Consider the following 15,731-nt stretch of genomic DNA (forward strand, 5'->3'; position numbering starts at 1 on the left):
ATGAAGTTTAATGCCTGACCTTATATAAACAAAAGGTGTCATTATTATAAGCAGGGCTGTTGTTCCAGGCTTGTGTTACTAATGGCCTTTTGCTGAAGGTAATGGCTGACTCTATATGTTTAAGCAATTAAAACATATAGACTCCTACAGTAGAATCCTACAGTGTTACATCTTGGTTTCCATGATCTGTTTGTACATTTCCATCCCATTACCTTTTGAGGAAGCTTACCAATACATGCAACAAGCCTAGTGCTTCTACCTTGTGAGACCCTTTGGATTTTCGAAGGCAGCTGCTCTGCAAATCAAAGACTCCCTATTTTCCTTAAGAATTTCTTACGTACTATCCTGGCTGCCTGCTTCCTAATCCAACTGGGCAATAAGTCCTACATTTCTTCCTTTGCTGTATCTTTTACATTGGTCCCTTCTTTCTTTGTCTTCCAACACCTTTACCTGTACTTCTGTGAAAATTCACTACCTCTCCCTAGACATGATCAGACAGTTGAAATTTTGGGAAACATAACATTAGGCTCAATTTTATGATTGTCTTTTGGAGAATGTGGGAACAAAACAATGTGTATCATCACTACCAATCATTCTGGGGCAAGATTCAACATGACATTTAGTTGTAGCTTCACCTGCAATTTGCAAAAGAGACTAGGACTAACACTTGTAGACACAGAAAAGTGTTATACCTCCTCCAAGTCTAATTCTGACAATTCTAGGCAGAGCAAGTGCCCACTGTAGAAACACTTTTATATCACTTAGAACGTCTCCCCTCCTCAAAAACCATCAGTGGCCTCCCATCACATAAAGTGTAGAATCTAAACTTCTGAGCTGCCTTTCAAGCACTAATATACACAGCAAAATTCGTCTAAATTATTTCTTACCTGTCCTCCCCAAAATAAAAGCTCTGTGCTTTCCTGCATTTCCTCTTTGGTTACAGCTGTTTCCTCCATCTGAAATGCTGTCCTTCTTCTCTCTGCCTGGCAAAACCCAACAATTCTCAACACTGATGACCTCACTCAATCACCTGTGCAACTTAAAAAAAAAAGAAGAAGAATTCAGCAAGTAGATCCCCACTTTGAGGGTAGAGCCCAGCACATATATTTCTTTCAAATGCATTGAGAACCACTAGCCTACCTAATCCATTAATATTCAGTTCAAATCCCACCTCTTCTGGGAAGACATCCCTGACCATGCCAGGGAAGAAAGTCCTTCCTGCTTGCCAGTATGACTACATTCAATGGCACCTAACACTTATAGCCTTATATGACCCTGCGTTAGCTCAGAATTTCGTGGACCATGAAACCAAGTCTTATAATCTTCTATTCTTGGGCCATTAGTGAAACTGAGTCCCCGAAAACCAAGTTCTCTTACTGAGTTTAGGTTTAATCTCTCTATCCAAAACTTTATACCCTTTGGTGTCCCACCCTGTTCCCCTCAGGATCGAGGAGTATCAAAGAAAAGGGGTAGATTGAAACCAAGCAGGACTCTTCGGGGCCTTTCCAGGTACAAAAGCCCCCCTGTGTCCCTCATTTCTTGTTTGTAGGGAAAAAAAGGCTTTAGTCTCCTAGGCTTTCCCCCAGTTCCAAAGAGCAGACTCAAGCAGTTAATGATTAGAGCAACAGAGTCACAGGACTCCTAGTTCCTCCTGTAAGGATGTAGATAACAACCTTTGAGTTGTTCTGTAGAAACTAAGATCCCCACCCAGGTGGAGGAGAGTGACTACTTGCTGACCACAAGCATGTAGACCCCAGAGAGGCTGGAGCCAGAAGGCTGAGATTCCCAAAACATCCCCCTGTTCCTGTAACAGAGAAGAACAAACCTGACATCATATTGGATCTATTCCTTTAGCTCTAACCCCTGTGCTCTCTCGCCTACACTTTAGTCATGCTGGCTCTGCACCTTTGTAAAAGAATGTTGCCTACAACCTGAAATATACAGGATAGCCCATTCTCAAGGCTCTGACCTTTAAAGGTATAATACTTTTCCATTCATATAAAGATAAAAAGTTGCAGAACAGAGAATAACATTTGTCTTGCTGGAGGTTTACAGGGACATTGTGAAGAGCTATGTGGACAGCTGCAAGAACAAAGGATTCCTGCACCAAGAAATCTGCAGCAACCAACCACACCCCCTCCCCTTTTAGTATAAAAGAAGCTTGAATTCTAACTCTGGTAAGATGGTTCTTTGGGACATTAGTCCACCATCTTCTTGGTCTGCTGGCTTTCCACATCAAGTTGCAATTCCTTGCCCCAACACCTCATTTCCCGATTTATTGGCCTGTCCGGTGGCAAGAGCTTGGATTCAGTAATATTACTTCACTACCAACCAATCAGAAGAAGGTCCATAATGCATCCTTCGACCCTCTCCCCTAACACTGTATTTAAAAACCCTTGCCTGAAAGCCATCAGGGAGTTCAGTTCTTTTGAGCATGAGCTGCCAGTTCTCCTTGCTTGGCTCCCTGCAAATAAACTCTTTGCTGCAAACACTCACTGTCAGAGTTTGGCCTTCCGTGCTGCAGGCACATGAGCCCTTGCTTGGTAACACTAGCACAGCGCCATGCCACAGTGACCTTTGTAAGTATTTCCCAGTTGTTTGCCACAGGCTGGAGGGGCAGGTGTAACCAAAAATAGATATGGAGTATGTGATGGAAGGAGACCAAGGCAGGATGTGGGAGCAACAGGGAATTCTCTAACACCTTATGTCCACAAGCGAAGGCAAGCTGCAAGAGGGCAGGAGCTCAGTTCAGGCCAGATGAGCCCAGCGTGGGATCCTCAGAAGTGGGGCGAGGTGGAGTGAAAGTCCATGCGAAGTTCTAAATGCACTGCATTTTAGAGGCCTGGGGAGGCAGCTTTCAATTGGAGAGGGGCTGCCCTCCGGTCCAGGCAGATAACTTTGTTACTGAATTAAGTCCTATGGACCCTGCTCGGGCTCTAGCCCAGATGAGGCTCTCTGCCTTAGCAGGGGAGGGTTTGTTTTCTGTTGGGGTTTGAGCAGCCAATAACGAAAGTGAAGCTGAGATGGACACAGCAACAAGCTTTATTCACTGGCCAAAGAACGAAGAAGCGGGAACTAAGTTCACAGATCAACTTCTCACCCACTTGGTGAGAGGTGTCTTTAAAGAGTAAAGACGGAGGAGGAGTGAGGCTGATGATGGGGAGGCATATGCATTAGTCTATTGCGGAAGAGGCAGTGCTTTTTCTGAGGGAGTGGGGTGCCACCCCCTTTTTATCCTTTTTTTATTCCTTAATGTCCAGCCCTTGCCTTTGGTAGGTGCGTTGTTTAATATGCTAATGTAGTAAAAATCAGCGTACAATGAGACTCAGGGTTTGTTGGAGGTCCGATTTATCATCATCTTGGTCCCAGCTGGTTCCATCTGGTTTTTTGTCTGTAGCTTCCTTTCTGATCTCTGGACCCTCTAACTTAAAGGTTTATGTTAACTCCTGCTAAAGGTGTGGGTTGGCAGGTTTTGATCAAAGTCCTGGAGCAGCTCTGACAACAAGTTGAGTCTCCAGGGTGGGTTTAAGGATTTAAAGAAGAGATCCCAGACTTGGATAGGGGGCTGAAAGTAAGGCACAATACAGAAAAGGAGCTGTTCCAAGATGGAGTTGGAGGAGGAATCAGGATTTGGGGGGTGGAAGAAGCAGGCCCTCCTCAGAGAGACAGATAAACTTCTGGAGTCATGTTTTCATTATTCATGAGATACTTGAGTACCAGACTTACATATTAATTGATTCCTTTTATTCCCTTTCCTAATTCCCAGAGTAGTTAGGCACTTTAAAAATGGCCGAGCCTACGTGCTGTGCCACAGTAAAAGGGGCAAAGAGAGGGACCACTGCCCAAGGCCCTGTCTGCTGAGAACCACCTCTTCTCCAACTGCTGTCCCACACTCTGTGGACTTGCCCGGGGCAGGCCAGCCAGAAAGGAGCCTTTGAAAAGTCACCCAAAGAAAACTCCACAAAGAAACCTTCTGTTTGGGAATGGCCTGGGGTGCCTGTTTCATCACAAACCCTTCCATTTCTGCGATTCCACACGTGGTAGATATTTTTTAAACAGAGAAACTAGATCTTTCCGATAATACATTCATTGAAACATTCCCACCCTCCCACAGCTGGAAAAGTCCTCCAGCCCTAACATTTGATTGGAAACAAATTAAGGAAACTCAGACAGTCTGCTGGCCCAGGGTCCCCTCTCGTCTCCACGGGTGGGTCTCAGGGTAGTGAGGACCCCTGAGGCCTCTCCACTTAGGCGTCAAGAAGGAAGCCACCCAAATACTGGCAACTGTGCCCACTTCCTGCCCTTAAAATCCTCTGTCTCCAAACTTCTCCCCTCAGTTCCCTGAACACTTGCTCTGTGGTATTATAGGGGCAACGTCTTATAAAAGGAGCCTGAGACCACCACCTCCTGTGTGTCGGCTGAGAGCAAGTCCTGTAGCTGCTCTGCTTTGAGTTCATTTAAATGTCCATCCTCACAGCAACCCCGTGAGATGGGTGTTATAAGACCAATTTTAGAGGGTAGAAAACTGAAACATTGAGAGGTTAAGCAAGGTGCCCACTGACATTTGGGAACAAGTAGAAAATGGGGGCTTCCAGCCCAGGGCTGTCTGTTTCTGATGAATAATAATAATAGCTAAAATGTATTGAGTATTTATTACCTGCCAAGCATTGTTATAAGTCCTTGACATGTATGTCCTCACAGCAAACCTACAAGGTAGGAGCTATTATTATCATTTCCCTCCTTTTACTTATGAGGAAACTGAAGTACAAAGAGGTTAAATAACATGTCTGAGATCACAGTGTTACATAGTATGGCTGGGTTTGAACGTAGACAAGTAGTCCAGGCGCCTCACTGCCCGCAGGCCTGGGTCTTCCTTACTCTGTTTGTACTGCCTGGGCCTTCTCAGGCTGGTGGCAGAAGGTACCGTGTATCAGCAATGCAGGACACATGGTGTGATAGAAAATTGAGGTGTTTTTAAAAATGATTATTGAAATATATAGGGTCTTAACAGAGATGAAGGAAATCCATGAGGATTGGAGTGGACAGAATTTTTACTAACATGAGGAAATGTATAGGTCAAGGTGTTAAGTGAAAAAAGAAAGTGACAAAGCTACCTACACGGTTGAAGGATATCTGAGTATGATCTCAATGATGTAAAGAGATACATGAAAATGATGAAATAAATGAACTTACAGTTTTTTCAAAAAAGATTTGTTAATTTTTTAAGTCAAGCAACGAGAAAGAAAAATCTTTCCACTGGTCTATGTTATTCTAATTCAGTATAGTTCAACAAGGATTTTTGTGCACCTGCTGTGCCGGTGGCTCAATGACACAGATGTCTTGGCCTTGCCCTGAGAAGCCTGCCCACTGGTGCAGGCTGGAGGGGCCGTGAAGTCTCCTCCCCACTACCGCCCGATCCTGGGTAAGCAGACTTAACCCAGCCTGGCTGGGCAAACTTTTGAAGTAGGCAGACGTTTCAGTTGTACACTTTCTACCATCTCCTTTCTGCATCCTGCTCCCACCACCCAGCCAAATTTCTGGCATATGGAAGGAATTTTAATGTTTGTAAACTAAAAACACATCTCTCCCTGTCACTCAACATAAAAATGTTCCTTAATGCTGAATAACTTTTTTTTAATTTGCTAATCATTAACAAGTAACCTTGAACATATTATTTGTATTGAAATTAAATCAGTATTATATATGTACAAAGAAAAAAGCCTTACCACCTTTCAGTCTCACCTTTCTATTTTATACTTTCTCAAGATAAACCGATGGCTTTTAATATAGGAGTGGAATTGTTGGGTCATGTTTTAACCCCTATGTTCAACTTTTTGAGAAACTGCCAAGCTGTTTTCCTAAGCAGCTACATCATTTTACATTCCCACCAGTGATACCTGATGGTTCCCATTTCTCTATTTCCTCACCAACACTTGTTATTTTCTCTTTGTTTTTTATTGTAGTCATCCTAGTAGATATGAAGTGCTGTCTCATTATGGTTTTGATTTACATTTTCCTAATGACTAATGATCTTGAGCATCTTTTTGTGTGCTTATTGCCCATTTGTATATCTTCTTTGGAGAAATATCTATTCAGATCTTTCACCCATTTTTAATTAGGTTGTTTGTTTTTTTGTTATTGAGTTATAAGAACTCTTTATATGTTCTGGATACTAGATCCTTATGTACAGAAGTTTTAATTCTTGATGAAATGTAACTTATTTATTTTTCTTTTTTTTCTTTTGACTGCCATATCTAAGAATCCATTGCCAAATCCAAGCTCTGGAAGATTTACTCCCATGTTTTCTTCTTAGAATTTTATAGTTTTAGCTCCTATATTTAGGTTCTTATCCATTTTGAATTCATTGTTTTATATGGTGTGAGGTAAGGGTCCAACTTATCCTTCTAATAAATACTTTGAGAGGTTACTGGAAATTGGTCATGAGACATTGAAGAGTAAGACTTGAGTCAGTAAACACTTGGTCTCTTCTGGAACTTCCCACTCAGCAAATTATATCATCATGAGTTTGTCTCAATGGGGGATATAGTCTAACATAAGTTCTCTCAAGATGTAAATAAAGTGAAACTTAGAAATGAAACTTTTAAAAGCATTTCCTCACAATCCCACTGCCATATAGAATGGTTAGGTTACTTTATTCAAAAAATGGTCTATAATTAAATCATGATCCTGATTGGATCATGATTTGGACAATAAATTATGAGACAAGAAACCAATGTTTGGTTCTCCCATTCTGCCACTAGCTGAAATGGCTCAAGATAATAACTGAACCATCACAGCTACAGTTTGTACTTTGTAAAATGCTATAAACTACTGCTAATACTTTCCATAAAACTTTGTGAGATTTGGGGTTTAAAAAATGTAATAAAACTTTGAGTTCATTAAAGTTCAATGTATGCATATAAGCAAGCATTATTAAATGGCTTCATTTTGCAATATTGAGAAATGAGAGACATTAATACATTTTCTCAAGGTAATTTCATAAGTCAGCTCCTTGAAGAACACAGTAAATGCACAAACAATCTCTTACATTAAAATGTTAGCAGGTTGCTGGCATTGTTACCTTCAGGCATTGGCAGATTTCCTTTACTTACAATGTCACGAGCTTGGAAGCTTTAAGAGGTGTTCTGGGCTGAGAGAACGAGAAGCTATGCTTCTAGACCACAGCCAGTTTCAGACAAAGAATAAGAAAGATTTAACAATTTGTTTTCTAAGTTTGAAATGTTTCTCCTGGATTCCTTTTGTATTATCAGTAAACATGGCAGTTGCTTTTTCTTTTGAGGTCTCTGAGGTTAAAATGCACTTTAAATAATGGTTTAGTTCTGAACAGGCATATCATATTGTCTTTCTATTGCTGAAGTGGTTAGTTTCTATCAGGCCAAAGAAAGTTCAGGTTTCTAAGAAAACATTGCACTGACAGGAAAAATCCCACATTAGAAGACACAGAGATGGTGTCTGATGTAACTTTATTTTTAGGATATGTTTATCGATTATTTTTTCATGTTAATTTTGATCCCATCAGCAATCACTAAATGCATTAAGCCTTGCATTGAAACTTTATTTTGACTTGAGGATCAATAATTCCTTTAGGATTTGAGGGCCTTATCTGGTTCGCAAAGATATGAAGTTTTCTAAAGTAGTATTTTGTATAATTGCAAAAGAGCAACTCAGAAGAAGGGAAATTTTCTTTTTACTTGTTATTAAGTTGTTGAACTAGGTAATGAGGTGACACCCATCAGGAATACTGATTTAGACCACTAGTAGGTTTCACATGTCCCCATAATAAATGACAATGATATATAATTTAACCCAACCAGGATAAACTTCTAAAAAGAGTTTCCCAGCCTCTCTCAAACCCTGGATCATAAAATCGCCTGGGAAAGTCTTTCCCACAGCCTGTTAGCTGACATTTTTCATTTGGCTGGAAAGCATGCAGTATGCCAAGATTTATCAGCACTATGTAATGTTGGTGTAGTTCAAGTTATTGAGACAGAAGCTGGTATCTTCTAGCGCCTGAAGGCCTGTTCCTGGCTTGAGTACCAAGGAAGGTATAGCTGAGCCCAACTCCACCATCTTTTGGCAAAGGGAAGGATTTGACATTGGTCTTTAAAGTTTCCAGGAGGGAAGCTCCAGTGTCACATATCTGTGGCCCTCCCACTCATAAGTGGGGTATGTCACATTCACCATGCCTCTCCGGGAATCTGGTCACTTGTCCCATGTTTGCTGCCTCTGTGGCTGACGCAACCTGCTATGCATCCCCCAGCCTGGAAACCTGGAGGCCATCCTTGACTTCTTTTCCTTCACTGACCACCCAGTTGGTGCTGCAAGCCCACCGCCATCGCCAATGTAAGTCCTCATCCCCTCCCCTGGAAGGTAGGTCTCTCCATTCCCGGTATAGCTCTCATCCAATCCATCTCTTCACATAGCAGCCAGAGCAATCTGTCTAAAACAAGATCTGATGGTTCCTGGGATTTAAAACCTTCAACGGCTTCCCATGGACCTCGGATTGAACTTCGTAATGTGACTCCTAGGGTGTTAGTGGTCCCACTGCCATCCACCCTCTTTCCCCAGTCAACTTCTTCTCATCCCTCGCTTTTCCTCTCTGAATACCCTCAGCCATGCATTCTCTGGTGCTTCGGGGCCTTTGTGCAGGCAGTATCCTTTGTCTGAGTGGACTGCCTTCTACATTTCACCTTGCGAGCTCTTACTCACTCGTGAAAACAAGGTCACAACCCCCAGAGAACCTCCTCTAATACCCTCCCCTCTCCTCACCTGTTTTCACTGCTGCTGGGCTCCCATGGCACCTGCTCTTATCTGTAGCACAGCACTTTTACCTAGATCCTTCCTCTCACCCCCAAAAGGCTGGGTGCCTTTAGAGGACTGGGACATGCAAACTCTGTATCCCAAGCTTAGCACAGTGTAAGCTCAGCATTGTGTATTAGAGGAATGCTATGTATTACAGCTATTTATTTAATCCTGGCCCCACTGGCAATCAAAATATGCATTGATCTTCATTGAACTACATCCATTCACTAGATTTTATGCTCTTTGAGGATGGAGTCCATGCTTAGTCATCTTTGTATCCTCCCCACGCACAGTAAGTGTTTAGCAAATGTTTACCAAAATTATTCCTGGTTGTATCTGATAGCGCAACCATTTTCTCCTATCATTTTTCTTTTTTTAAAGTGAGATGTATTTCATGTACCATAAAATTCACCCACTTCAAGTGTATAGTTCAGTAGTTTTTAGTATACTCACAGAGGTGTGCAACCATCACACAATCTAATTTTAGAACATTTTTGTCGCCCCCCCCCCAAAAGAAATCTGTACCAATTAGCAGTCGCTCCTCACTTTTCCCTACCCCCAAACTCCACCCCGGCCTAGGCAACCACTAATCTACTTTTCTATTTCTATAAATTTGCATATTTTAGGCATTTCATATAAATGGAATCGTACAATATGCAATCTTTAATCACTGGTTTCTTTCACTTAGCATAATGTTTTCAAAGTTCATCCATGTTATAGCATGTATCACTACTTCATTCATTTTTATGGCTGAATAAAATGATAGCATATTGTGTATATATACCACTTTCTCTTTGTCCATTCACCAGTTGATGGATATCTGGATTTCCACCTTTTGGCTATTATAAATAATACTGCTTGAACATTTTTGTACATGTTTTTATGTAGACATGTTTTTATTTCTCTTGGATATATAACAAGAGGGAAATTTCTGGGTCATATGGTAATTCTATGTTTCACCTTTTGAGAAACTATCAAACTGTTTCTCAACATAGCTACACCATTACAGTCTCACCAGCAATGTTTGAAAGTTTCAGTTTCTCCATTTCCTCACCAATACTTGTTATTATCAGTCCTCTTTATTTTAGTTATCTTTGTATGTGTAGTGTGGTTTTCACTGGCATTTTCCTGATTGCTAATGATGTTGAGCATCTTTCCAAGTGCTCATTGGTCATTTGTATGTATTCTTTGGAAAAAATATCTATTTAGATTCTTTGCCCATTTTTTATTTTATTATTATTATTATTGACTTGTAAGCATTCTTTATGTATTCTGGATACACATCCTTTGTCAGGAACATATTTTGCAAATATTTTAACCCATTTTATTTTTATTTCCACTTTTTTGATGGTGTCCTCATGTCACACAAAAGTTTTTAGTTTTTTATGAAGTACAATTCATGTATTTTTCTCTTTTGTTACTTATAATTTTAGTGTCATGTCTAAGAAGTTATTGCCTAACCTAAGGTCATTAAGATTTACTCCTATGTGTTCTTCTAGGAGTTTTATCATTTTAGCTCTTACATTTAGTTGTATGATCCATTTTGAGCTAACTTTTTTGGTATGCTGTGAGGTAGGGATTCATATTCCTTGTTTTGTATGTGGATATCAAGTTGTCCCAGCACCATTTGTTGAAAAGACTATTCTTTCACCATTAAAATGTCTTGGCACTTTGTTGAAAATCAGTTGATCATAAATGTGAGAGTTTATTTCCGGACTTTCAATTTTACTGCATTGAGCTATATGTCTATCATCATGATAACACTACAGTGTTTTGATATTCATATCATTTTTAAAAAGAAGACCAGGAAAGCTGTGTATTGGCAAGTTGGGAAGAGTGGTCTCCTTGAACTGGGAGAAGATTCTTTTTGCAAGAATATGGATGTCAGGGAAGGAAATAAACATCTACTGAGCACTATTATATGTTAGGCATTATAGTAGACGCCTTCACATATGTTGTGATAACAATCATGTAATAGTTGTAATAACCCCATGCAATAGGTAGAATTATCCCCATTTTAAGGCAAGGAAACTGAAGTTTGGAGAGGTTAAGTATCTTGCTTAAAATAATTTAGTGACTGGTGAAAGAAGTGGGATTTGTACACAGTCCCTAGGACTTCAAACCCATGGTCTTTTCATAACAAGGAACTTTTCTTACCACACATCTAGTGAACACAAGCTGCATCTGAAGGCAGTGGAGGGACTTGAATTCATTAATATCAAACATTTTTCTCATGACACTCTAGGAAATTAAAGGAGTACTTGTAACTATTTTGAGACAGTTGTCTAACAGCAAAATTTCACAGGATATTTCAAGAAATCACTCTTCAACTATAAAAACTAGCTTTGTGGTTAATTTTAACTTCACAGCATATGTTATTCTCATTTATATGACCTCAAAAGTGTTGAACGTTATTTTGTATAATTAGCATAGCACAATGCCATCCTGTTGGAAGAAAAGCTAGAACTAATCTCAGCTATGTGGGTGGATTAGCCTTGTCCTTAGTTCTTGTTTTCATTGAAAACCTTCCCAAGGTTGTTCTGAAATGAATACAGGTCATAGTTGTCAAATGAGTTCTATGTGAAATAATAGAAGATTTAGAATTGAGAAAGATTTGTGAAGTCAACGAAGAAATGGCATCATTTTTTTTTGCATAATTCAGTTGATACAAGCTCCATTCTTTTTCTTTTCTTAAGTGAGAGCACAGAGAGTATCTTCTGGGTCCCAGAGTCTGGGTAGAAGTTAAGTTTAGATAATGCAGATTCAGCCATGACAGAAACACAGTCTAGACAATTCTGTCATCTCTTGTTAACTTTTTACCCTCTCTGCTCTGCAGGGCAAGAATCTGTTGCTTTCTTTCAGTGAAGATGCTGCACCTAGATGTTTAGATTGTCCAGTGTCGCTTATGTAAAGATTCCCATGACTCAATTCCTCTTAGAAGTTAGTGCCAGGAAAAAGTTTGCCTAACTTAAGAACAACTGTGATGTTTTTGCCAGACCATGAGAACTATATTATTCATTGTATGTCATTCTTGTCTTGACTCTTGGAAGCCCAGAGCTAAATTTAATGTTCAACTATGTTAAACCAGGACCCCGGCAAGAGGATCTCTTACCTCCTTCTGTTGTTTTTAATAACAAGTTACTCCAGGGCCATTTGGAAGTAAGTAGAGTACATGTTATAATCCATAATACTAAATATTTTTATTATCAATAGAAAATAATATATATTCTAACTCTAGCACTGTGTGAAAATAGGGTGCCCAACAGTTGCTAGTTTTACAGATATACATGTTTATGCTCCGTGTTTCCAGAAAGAGAATTGTAAGAGAAAGAAAAAGAAAAAAAAAGTTTCTTATAGGCCAGGTTTTCAGATTGGAGATTAGGTTTTTTTCAGTCTGGGTTATATTAGGCACAAATATCCTCTTCACAATGCAAGAAAACAGCAGGAATTTCCTCAAATTCTCATCCTAGCATTGTTATTAAAACAGGCTGAATATTTTCCAAATTTCATTGTAGGTACTAGTGAGGGTAACAGTAAAACCTTACCTATTAGAGGTTTTGAGAGCAACACATAATTCATAATCGAAAACATAAAGCTCCTGCAAGCACAAGTCAGGGACCAGATGCACAGCACTGTTCTTATAAAGGGCTACAGCATGCTCTCTCGGGGTGGTTTTATGTGTGTGATGAATACTGTAAGACAGCTAATCCCCCAAGCTTCTTTGTATTTTGTACCTCTTCTGAGAAAGGTTTGTAATCCAGGAAAATGTCTGCAGGTGAACATTCAGAGTGAATAAAAGTTCAGTGAATTGAGTTTGCCAGTTACATATTATTGAGCAGCTAAGAATGTTGCAGAATTTGCATGCAACTTATAAAGTAATATTGCAATAAAACATTCTCTCATATGGAAATTTCCACCTCACTTCACGGTAAGCTCAACTGGATGAGGGCCAGATACATTTGTTTATGGCCGTGATGACATAATAGGAGGAAATAAATGAAGCACCTTCTTGGGTTTAGTTTTGCCAGAGTCACATGGAGTCTAGTTCTGGAACTAGAGGCAGGAAATTTGACGATTACTTTAGGAGAAGTCAGTGGCAAATTAAGACTATTGCTTCATTGATAGAAGAAAGGAAGGCCTGGAGGTAGATACTGTGGCTGGAAGATAAAAGTGGCTGACAGCCCTCAGTTTCTTCCAGAAGAGAACAAATGCCCACAGTTCAGTGCTCTTATTTCTCTCATGACTTAGCCGTGGTGTATTTTCAGGGCAATGTTTCTCCTTGGCTTGAGTGTGGACAGTGTCCTTAATAGATCCGTGAGGGAAAACGAAGTCTTTTCTACAGTTCATTGAGATTTCATCAGGAGCCCATGGCTGACTTGGTCCTACTGCCGTCCCTTTATGTGGTTATTGGAAAATCCTACATGCTCATCTGCACTTGTAATATTTGTTCTCAGTTGGAGACATTTTGCTATCCTCATTCAACAGATAGTCTAGCACCTTGGTAATGGCGGGAAATTTCTTTTGTATTTACAGGCTCAATTTTCACCCTTGACTTAACTGCCAGTTGGAAGCAGAAATTGAAATATGACATTACTAAGTCCATTGGAGACTTTGGCCAGGTCATTCCTATGGCCCGAAAGATGGCTTCTATCTCACATAGATCAGAGAGCACTAATTTTAATTGACAGAGCCCTTTTAAATCAGTAGAGCCCTTCAAAATTGCCTTTTATCAACAGGTACTTGTCAAGGAAAATGGATTCTTAGAATTTCAGATGGCTTCTTTGTATAATTCGATCCATGGAATAAAAAGGCAGAATGAAAATTTTTAAGAGAGTGATTTTTCAGAGGACCCCAAGTTGGTAAACTATAATTTTGCTAGTTTCCTTGAAGAGATTCTCAGCTTAAACTGTTTCATTTTCTACGTGATCTTCAAAAGACATGGATTTTCAAGTTTGTGTCTAGCACTGAAATCCTACGATCACAGTTTTAGGAAACAGCAAGCTCTCAGAAGGGGGGGGGGCTGGTTCTGAGTGGTAGATTTTTATGAAGATGAGGAGACAAATTTAAAGTTAATCAATGAAATAGTGTTATTTGTAGTGAGGTGGATGGACCTAGAGTCTGTCATATGGAGTGAAGTAAGTCAGAAAGAGAAAAACAAATACCGTATGCTAACACATATATATGGAATCTAAAAAAAAAAAAAAAGGTTCTGAAGAACCTAGGGGCAGGACAGGAATAAAGATGCAGACGTAGAGAATGGACATGAGGACACGGGGAGGGGGAAGGGTAAGCTGGGGCAAAGTGAGAGGGTGGCATGGACTTATATATACTACCAAATGTAAAATAGCTAGTGGGAAGCAGTCGCATAGCACAGGGAGATCAGCTCTGGTGTTTTGTGACCACCTAGAGGAGTGGGATAGGGAGGGTGGGAGGGAGACGCAAGAGGGAGGAGATACGGGGATATATGTATATGTATAGCTGATTCACTTTGTTATACAGCAGAAACTAACACACCATTGTAAAGCAATTATACGCCAATAAAGATGCTAAAAAAATAAATAAATAAAATAAAGTTAATCAATATTCAGTATGCTGACAATCATAATATATCCAATGTATCTGTCATAAATGCATAGTTTATTTACATTCCAGATTCATACTCAGAATAGGATAAAAAGTGTTCACACATGAAAATACCTAGCTTTGCTGATGCCAGTTACACTAGGTGGGGTATAATGTTCAGAGAAGTGAGTGATCTGCACAGGCAGGTAAGTTCAGAATCACAACATTTTAGCCAGGCACCACTGTAATTTTACCTTATGACCCACTGGCTCATAATTACTTTCTCCCAAGGTCTTCTTGTCATCTGACCAAACATTGTAGGTACCCTTTAATTTCTTATAATTTCCTCCTCACTTATCTCCCAGTAAATATTTCTTGAACATTTGGCTGAAGCCCATGATAGAAGCAGCACTCACAATAACCCAAAGTTCCCGCTATTGTTCTTTCTCCAGCCCTGCCTTTCCAGAGAACTTGGCAGGCACTTTCTTCTTGAACTACACCTTTTAGCCTTTCTCTCCTTCTGTCCTCCCTCCCCTGCCCATGCCTATTTTCTTGCTTCCTGTTAAGCATAATTTATCTACTCTTCAGATCCAAATGATCCTATCTGGGGATACTTGCTTTGATTTTAGTCCAAATAGCAACAAACGTGGCTCTGAAAAAAACTTTCTTTTTAGATTTCCCGGGTGGTTCTCCTGTGAATTCAGTAACACAAGGTATAAAATGGGTGTAAACTCCCTTTTTTACACATTCCGGTAGGTATTTACTGTGTCAGACATTGCGAAAGATACACAGATATGAGGCTTGACTCTAGCCCTCAAAGAGACTAAAATGTAGATGAGGCATCAATTCAAGTTACATAGATATGAAACATAACACAGCTCAATAACATGGGTCATCCTGTGATGCCATGTTCAAGTACCCACCGTCCACGAGGGCAGACATTTCTGTGTTTCTCTTTATTCGCCGATGCATTCCCAGTGCCTGAAACAGTCCCTGGCATATAGTAAGTGCTCAACAGATGTGTGGAATGAAGTAGAATCTATTTTCTAAGCATGGAATTCAGTACAGTACAGTCTACTCTGTTACCAGCATGTTTCTGTAATGAAAGCATGTGTAACAGAAATTAACTCATTCATGACTGATATGTAGGGAAAGGATATTAGTAAAATGCAGTGGTTATGTTGGTTCATATGCAATTGTTGCCAACACCTTAATATTCTGCACCATCAAGAAACAGCAGCTGCAAACAAAACACAGCAGAATGCCAGTTGGGGAGGACACACAGTGCTATGCCCGATGTTCATTCACTCCATGTTCTTTCTCTTGGATTGGTTTGACCATGAGCT

General features: G+C 40.0%; 1 protein-coding gene across 1 annotated transcript in view; it reads left to right on the forward strand.

Moving 5' to 3' along the window:
• Positions 1–7,948: 7,948 nt before the first annotated feature.
• LOC309657715 (uncharacterized protein) overlaps positions 7,949–15,731 on the forward strand; it is a gene marked incomplete at its 5' end in the record, with an annotated part of 153,511 nt that continues 145,728 nt past the window's right edge. The window contains 2 exons of the mRNA XM_082455535.1: positions 7,949–7,978; positions 8,282–8,364. Coding sequence (XP_082311661.1) covers positions 7,949–7,978; positions 8,282–8,364 — 113 coding nt within the window. The remainder of the gene's footprint in view (positions 7,979–8,281; positions 8,365–15,731) is intronic.

The sequence above is a fragment of the Balaenoptera physalus genome (genome assembly GCF_965194825.1).
Source record: "Balaenoptera physalus genome assembly, chromosome: 3".
In the NCBI taxonomy this organism is placed as follows: domain Eukaryota; kingdom Metazoa; phylum Chordata; class Mammalia; order Artiodactyla; family Balaenopteridae; genus Balaenoptera; species Balaenoptera physalus.